The following is a 9,087-nucleotide window of genomic DNA, read 5'->3' on the forward strand; positions in this document are numbered from 1 at the left end:
CTCAGCCGGCTGTGAAATTCAGCACAAGTTGGATCGTCGAGTCTTTGAACAGCGGCAAGGTTACGTCAATTGAAAGCTGGGTTATTCAAAATGTTTCCTCTTTTAGTTTGTTGAAACCGCATGTTGACGTCGAACATAATTAAAATCTCAGCTCTTATTGGGTCCTAGAGCAGTGGGTGCCCCAAGCATGTCAGGTTTTCCGCAAGCGAACACCTCTGAAAATATTTTTTTTATAAAATAATAATAAATAAACAGTTTAATATTAAATATACATTGCATTCCAGCATTTACTTTGTACTGTTTTTTCTGATTTTCCTATATGCTCAATAGCTTTAAGGATAATTTTATATTTTAAAGAAACTGCTCGTAGATTCCGATTGCTACAACACTTACTTGACAAACGCTCTAAACTTCCCATTCACTACAAAAAATTAGTATACACTACAATAATCAGACCAATTTGGACATACGGAATTGAGCTCTGGGGCTCCACCAAACCCTCAAATTCTTCCCGCATCCTATCGTTACAATCCAAAATCCTACGTAAAATCCTTAATGCGTTTCACAAAGACCTTAACATCCCATTCGTTGCAGATTTGACCCAAAACAGATATGCGTCCTTTTATTTCAAACTCCTCAACCATCCTAACCCATTAATTCTTAATCTTTCATCCTTAACAATCCCTGATAATCCTCCGAGACGTCTGAAAAGAAGATGGCCACGGGACCTTCTAGTTTAAATTAATGTTTGAAGTACCACCAATGGGTGGTTCCTTCCCAAGATTTTCAAGTGTATATGAAACATACAACATATTTACCTATTGTATTATTTTGTACAGTTGTAAATTACAATAAATAAATAATTTAAAAAAAAAAAAATATCATTTTAACTCGCCATGAGTGCCCAGTAATGTTTTAAGCCCCAAAAGGGTCCCTTGGGTGCCGACAATTGTAGGAACCGCTGTCCTGGAGAACCTGAACCCCAGAAATTTTGCCGTTCTCTGCACCTCTCTGATGGCGGATGACCAATCTGCTAAATGATTGATTTTTTTGTGTTTAATATTGTATTATGTATATACAATTATTTATGAGTTTTTTAAACCATTTATTTTTGGTTATATTTATTTATTCCAATTTTTTTTTTTTTAGTTTTTATATTTAAATAAAAATAAATAAATAAAATCTGTACCGCTACAACCCAATGCTAGGGGTGCAATATTTCGTGACCAAGTAGTTTCTATTTTAGAAAAAAAATTAACCTAACAACTTTTATTTTTTATTTGTTTTAAAAAATAAAAATTTAACTATATTTTTTAAAAAACAATTTTTATTTAATAATTTTTATGAAGAAAATTTTTTAACTATAATTTTTTTATAACAATTATCCCTTAGTTTTAAAATTAAAATTATTTTGTAACATTTATTGTAAAATTTATAGAAAAAAAATTATTAAGTTTCTGGAAGCTGCATGAAACCCATCTGAACATCACCTTAACTACGTCCCTTCCAAGTTAAACGAAACTATTAAGAGCTTAAACTCTAAAAAAAAAATTAAATTATAACCTAAAATTATATTAATTCACAGCAGGTATAATCGGGCGTTGGTGACTAATTAAACAATGCTAATTAATCGATTTGAACCGTTTAAGACTTTAAGCCGCAAAACAGCCTTCAAGCCATTTCAGTGCAGCTTAAAATCCAAGGTATTAAGGTAAATTAACAACAATATAACCAACGGTTGTGCAAGGAGGTGAAAGAAAGTCATAGTTGTAATTATACGTTACGTATATATGACTGCTAAATTTCACTTTGGTAGTTGCCTATTAATGCCTTATATGTGTTTGTTAATAATTTTTTATGTTCTTTAAAATATTCCTTCATGTTCGCAGGCTTGTCGGCGGAACTATACTACGTCCGAAATGGAGTCCTGAACGAATACGCACTCAACTTCATCGTTCCGGTACCTGCGACGATGAAGGAGCTCCATTTCACCTGGCAGAGCCTTACCAGTCGTCCTGTAAGTACTTTTAAAATAAATTATGTCAGAATGATTTCTATAGAAGTGTAAACTCCATTCAAATAGAAAAGGTATAAGTAGGAACGACCGTGTCCTAATTCAGCATTTCTTAGGTGACTTCCAACTTCAATGAAGCTTCAAAATAGTGATAGTATCCAGATAGTTCTCGTTTTAATAAAGAATAAACTGTGGTATATTATAATAAATTGTATTAGTGCTATAAATTATATACTGCACTTTAGTCAGAATAACCGACAGGTTATTAAGTTAAACAAGCTCTTGGAATACGAGTGGAGTTGATGTTGTACACTGTGGACAGAAAGGACTAATTCGTCTGTTTTTGACAAATAAATAAAATTTATCCGGACAAAGTAAGAATTTTTTTTTTATTTTCTTCTTTCAAAAAAAGTGTAATGTAGAATCAAATTCTAATAACCTGAAAAATATTTGGAGTTATTCATCTGGTTCGCAGTTACAGATATATAGGTACAGTACAGATATATATACTCGGGTACTTTATGTGTTTTTAGTACTACTTAACTGAAGAGTTTATTGCCAAACCATATAATTTTAATTTAAAGTAAACATATGCACACAACAAAATATATATAGAATAGGGTATATTATATTATAAAATCCTAAGATTTATTTTTGATATTACTCAGTTTCACATTCAGCATACGAGATCGGAGTTTACACTTGGAAACACTTAATAGCGTCTTCTTCCTCGGAGGCTAGTTAAATTGTTTTTTCATTTTTCTTAATAAAAAGCTTTGTAGAAATATGTTAAATATAAATAATTATAACTATTAACTAAGATAAATTTATAAAACCGCAACACAAGCAAGTAAACATACAAATTATAATAAAATTGTTGTTTCTCATATCCGCCACCGATAATACTCGTTGTCGCTCGCCATGGTAATATACCCTCGGACTGACATGTTCATTTTGTCCACCTGGGCCCTGTTTCATAATAAAGTACAAACTAATACTATTAGTCTTGTTGATTTAACTTAATACAATTAAAGTGACTTGTACTTTTTAACTCCTGTAATATCACTAATAGTCCACCCTGTATATAATAAATGTATTATTATAATCAACACGTTGTTTCTATACTTGTATTTTGAACTAATACTATTAGCTTTCATAATGAAACAGGGCCCTGACTGAACAAAAAAAAATAGTGAAAAAAAGGTTCCCTTACTTCGAATCTATTCATAAGTGGATCGCGAACCTCTTGTGAAGTGATGAACACGGTTTTTTCGAGGAGACAAATTCAAACTATTATTAAGAAATTGATATTATTATTATAAATTTAAAAGAAGAATCCTCAGACGTTTATATGGTGGTGTTCTCATCGGATGAGAGTGGAAAAGGTGGAAAAACCAGGAGCTGTACACTATGTTTAAGGACCCTGATATAGTTCGAGTGATGAAAATTGGAAGACTGAGATGGCCAGGACACTTCGTTAGGATGGGCAGTGAAGATCCACCAAGACAATTATTTATGGAGCCACTCCATGGTACCAGGAGAGGAGGAAGACGAAAGCTGCGATGGGCTTATGGTGTTGCTGCTTATGGAACAAATATCCTGTGGCTTCGGAGTTGGATGGCGGCTGCAAGGCACCGAGGCAGTTGGTGGAAGCTGCTGGAGGAGACCAGGATTCGACACTGGATTGTAGAGCCACACTAGTATTAATTAATTATAATTATCAAATCAAGCAAAGTTCACATTTCACGTAATGTGACAAATATTACCAAAGCTCATTTTTACAGTCAGTAAAGATATACAAAGATGTAACTTGAATGGATAATTAAGATAAATCTTGTCCAAATTCTGCATTAAAGCTTCTCTGACAACGTCAATACTTGACCTATTCTAACCTTTTTCCTCGACATTTTATGACATAATTAATTAATCTTGCCCAATAAAGTCCTTTTACATGTTGCTTCGAACCTTCAAGTGTATTAACTTGTGAAGAAAGCACTGTTGAAACAGATCCAAAAAGAGAAAACACCATTTTTGGTTCATTTTGGTGTCCATGAACATATTGGTTAGTCCTGATTTCCCCGACCTTCACCCTCAACATATAGACATTACGTGTTGCGAGAGCACCCCTTCTCCCACAAGAAAATGGAACCTAGATATTACTTCTCACGAATAGAACTGTCTGTACAGTTGTATCTAATGCCAAATTGGCTGCCTCTTTCAGGAATGTTGAGTCTTATAATCAGTTCCCCACCCAGCAATAAATTTCTGTTTATTTAATCAATTGTCTCTGTCTTTCTATCATTTTTTTTTGTAAATACATTGTTAATTACTTCTGCTATAAGTTATCAAAAACATGATCCCTCTAACGAGGTGTAAGAATAAGCCCAGCCGTTGAAGGCTATAAACATAAAATCGATATGCAAACGACCTTGTTAATCGAAACTCGTTCGCAATAAATCGATCAGAATCGATTGTTAGAACGGTTATCATTAAATTGTATAATAATCTGCGCCGATATATCAGAGCGGTGAAAGGCGAACAGGTTCCCTCGTTAAACATATCCTCGGATCTGAATTTCAAATGCACTACGTTTTTAATTAGTAATACTATTATTAGAAAATAGTTATCCGCTATTTAGAATATCGAATCTGTCCACTTTATAATGTAAGGATTTATTAACTCGTCTAGTCTATTTGGCTGCTGCATGCCAAAGTTAATTTTTCAGAAAAAAGTTGCCGAGAATAGTTAACAATGATATGATGTAAGTTTTAGGAAGTAAAATATCAAATTTAGCTTATTAGTTATTGAGTAAACAGAGTTGTTATGTTTTTCAAGTACAATTATTGTAATTATAAGTTGAATTAATACTCATATTAATTATTTATTATATCAGTAAATAAAATATCTAGTACAGAGGTTCTCAAGACTGTGCCCGCCTGACGTCACATGTGCCCGCTTGACGTCACACGTGCCCCCTTAATATAACCTTTACCAACAGGGTCCGAAACCGTTATTAATTGCTTTCGATAAATTACAGTATAAATGTTACTGCATTTTTTTTTATTGATTGTTTCAGGAGATGTATAATTTTCGATTCATATTAGTGCACGGGTTTCCTTGAGTCCCTACATGCCAATAATAGTTTTATTTCAATAATAATAATTATTATTTATGCTAACAGCGATTACTCAAAAAACCTACGAATTTCAAAACCACCATTTCGTAGATTTTATTAATCCCTCAAATATTTGGTTAAACTTATATTATTAGTCAAAGAGGATATCACTCCATACCAAAAACATAGTTCAAATGACTTGTTTTGTTTTGGAAAATAAAAATAAAATGAATGTATGAAGCATCGATTCTAGGCAAATTTGTACTTACTGCTCTCATAAAACCGTATTGCATGTTTGTTTAACAAAAAAAATAATAAAAATTATTTTAACAGCAAAATAAATAATAATTTAAAAACAGCTAAAAAGTATGAATCGCTAAATCAGTGTTGTTTGTTCATGTCTACGTCACATATGAAACCATCATGGCGGATAGCGTTTTCTTTCTGTTGGTACACGTCTGAAATAATTTAGTTTTAAAACTAATATTAAAAGTCAATCCTGTATCTATATTAATTAAAACATATATGATTGGATTTTTGAATTGACACACAACAGCTTTAATATTATTAAAAAAATTTTTATGTTATCAAATATTGTAATTGCGATTAATTTTTCTCAAATTGATCGGATACAATAAGAGTTTTTATTTTTACATTCACGGAGGTGTCCTTTCGTTAAAATAAGCCCATGGTTAATACATCCTAGATTACAGAGGCAGTGTTGTACAGAGCGTTGATAACTGTTATCTAATCTTGTATTCGCTCCAGTGTTTGTGTTTGTATTTGTACTACCGGTCGAGATTATCCTATTTTTTTCAGAATGGCAGCTTGCCTTCAAATCTCTACACATTTACCTTTTTCTCGAGACAAGATAATGCCTGTCATGTCATCCTGAAAAATTAAATACGCCGAATATATCAACAGGATGCAGGCTCACTGTGAATAGGACAATGTAGGTAAATACATACTACACTAAATATTTAGCTGTCAAATAAGGAACTTAGCAATGCAAATAGAAATATAGGTGCGGTCAAATTAAATTTAAATTGTAATATTTTGTTACTATTTTTATTTGAGCTAACGTGTGGAGAAACGTTAGCTTAAATAAAAATAATTGGAGAAGTTTGTCGGGGGTGCGGTCAGCAAAGAACAACATAAATAAACGAAACAATATTTATTTATTTTATGCCGACGTTACGACCTGAGTTTCAGGTCTTCATCAGGGCTATAGAACAAAAGAGATAACAACAAAATTTAGAGAAACATAAAATTGAAAAGGAATAGTATACAAACAAATTTGGAATAATACAAAATATTGAATTGAATCATAAATGATAAAAAATTGATAACTGATAATTGAATAATAAAAAAAAAAAAATGATTGATAATCGTGGAATTGCAATATATTTTTTGTCATTTATGATTCAATTCAATATTTTGTATAATTCCAAATTTGTTTAATTTGTTTGTATACTATTCCTTTTCAATTTTATGTTTCTCTAAATGTTGTTATTCCTTTTGTTCTATAGCCCTGATGAAGACCTGAAACTTAGGTCGAAACGTCAGCATAAAATAAATATTGTTTTGTTTATTTATGTTGTTCTTTGCTGACCGCACCCCTCGACTATCTTCTCCAATCATTAATATACAGTCAACTATCTACACCTCATAAACTCAAAAATAGTACAAAATATTACTATTTGAGTTTAATTTCCGATAATATTTAATTTGAGTATAATAGTCATTGAGTTTAATAACCAGAAATAACTAGTTTTCTTTTGCTTATGTTACTGGATGAAAAAAAAAATCGGACTTTTTTTTAGTTATTGGTTTATAACTTCAAAACTATACTTTCCAGCCTAACCTTTTCTAGTTAAAGAAATAAAGAACAATAAATTTAACATCGAATTAGTGCCTAACATTATAAATTCGGACCAAAAATATGATCGAATTCAACGTTGGAAAAACAATGATTTGTCTGCAATGAAAAATCATATATAGTTTGTTTCTTTAAGGGAGTAAAACTTCACCTTGTTCTATCATCGCTTCTAAGAGTTTTTAAATATTCCGGTTTAATCTTAAGCTATCGAGTTGTGACGATGTAATGATCAATTGCCATGGAAACGGCTGTTCTAAATTAAAAATATTAAGATTGGAGAAGTTTGTCGGGGGGTGCGGTCAGCAAAAAACAACATAAATAAACAAAGCCATATTTATTTATTTTATGCCGACGTTTCGACCTGAGTTTCAGGTCTTCATCAGGGGTTGTGGCGTAGAAGGTAGGCTCGGAACTGCTGAAACGTCGGCATAAAATAAATAAATATGGTTTTGTTTATTTATGTTGTTCTTTGCTGACCGCACCCCCCGACAAACTTCTCCAATCATTAATCTACGGTCAACTATCTACACCTCATTAAAAATATTAAGAATAAAATGTTTGTTGTGGCATAAAAATGTAATTAAATGTAGGAAAAAATGGTCCGGGTGGTAGTCTAAAAAGATCAAAAAATAGAAAAATATATTTATTACTACCCAACGTTTCACTCCACTTTGCAGGGCTTCTTCAAGGATATATCTGAACCAATTTGATAAAAATATAAGAATTTCCATAGTAACTTGTGTAAAAAAAATAAAGGAACGACATAAAGTATACAAATGTAAATAAAAATGAATATAATAAAGGAAATTTATCATATATTTTATTTTGTTCCTATTTTCTAAATTTATATAATTTTTTACTTATTATACTTTAGAATATTTGTATCTTGTTCTAATTTATCTCTGACGAAGCCCCGCAAATTGAAGCGAAACATTGCTATGAATATTTTGCCTATAATTTTTTACACATTTTATGATTGCCATCCGGACCGTCTCTTACAATTATATTCGAAATATAATATACTCACTAATGACATGAAATTTAATACTTTACAATTTGTGTGTGTGTGCGTGTAAGGATAATAACGGTTCGGAGCGAAGCTATCTGTTTCATTCGGCCGCCTACCCACAGACCGAGCCCACTGGTGGGTGGCCTGTCTAAAAATATATATATACACTGACATGACATCTTGGCTAACAGTTTATGTCCCATTGTCTGTTTATGGTGAGTGGTATTTCCATTTTGTGTTAATGAAGTGGATTCATTCATATTTCATTTCTATTTATGCTGTGGATTGAATTGGTTAAGCCTCCTGGTCCTATCTGCATAACGGCTTCGTACCTTAAGATCCCCCATACCTCAAGCCTCTTTCTCTCTTGTAATGGTTTTTGGTTTTTCGAAATGTTTTCAGTTTCATATTTCTGTGGAAGAGACTGTTTATTTTCTATGAGGTGCTGCTCACATATAGAGGGTTGCTGCTCAAACACTGTAGTAGAATATTATACTATAAGAATAAGGACATAACATCTTCAAGAATAAGAATACGAAGGGTCTTTTATTCGATACTTTGCAAGTAAGTACTGTATCTCCACCAACGGTTGTACAAGGTATTTTTTTTTGTTTATCCTCTACCATGCCAAATCTGGCATACGGAATTGTTATCATACAGGTTACCAACCTGCTCTAACCAGAGAGGGAAGGTGGAGTTTTCATTACGTGATGCCGCTACGGAATAAAGTTTCTTAAAAAAAAATTGTGACTAAAAGTGATAGGTTTCATAGAACTCGAACCCACAAGGTTGACTCACGGCTACGGTAACAGAATAAATCATTAAGTGCCTTACCACTGAGCTATCTCGCTTCCACATATACTTATATACTGTATATATTTCCTCACACCGTACAATGTAGGTACAGTGGAAGTGAATGTAGTCACAGAAGCTGTAGACGCAGGAAGGTCTCCTGTTCCAGATGACAGTGACAGAGCTTTCGGTAGCCAACCCATTTGTTTCCTTTAATTAACACCATCTCTCTCTCTCTCTCTCTCTCTCTCTCTCTCTCTCTCTCTCTCTCTCTCTCT

The 9,087-nt window shown here is 32.5% G+C and overlaps 1 protein-coding gene across 2 annotated transcripts in view; it reads left to right on the top strand.

The window, feature by feature from the left end:
• The window catches only part of dnt (tyrosine-protein kinase Dnt), a 230,689-nt gene that overhangs the window by 206,532 nt on the left and 15,070 nt on the right, over positions 1 to 9,087 (top strand). For both annotated transcript variants that reach the window (XM_014433581.2, XM_024361242.2), the window contains exon 2: positions 1,890 to 2,017. In XM_014433581.2, coding sequence (XP_014289067.1) covers positions 1,890 to 2,017 — 128 coding nt within the window. The remainder of the gene's footprint in view (positions 1 to 1,889; positions 2,018 to 9,087) is intronic.

This window comes from Halyomorpha halys, unplaced genomic scaffold (assembly GCF_000696795.3).
Source record: "Halyomorpha halys isolate HHAL.00 unplaced genomic scaffold, Hhal_1.1 Scaffold1226.1, whole genome shotgun sequence".
NCBI lineage: Eukaryota > Metazoa > Arthropoda > Insecta > Hemiptera > Pentatomidae > Halyomorpha > Halyomorpha halys.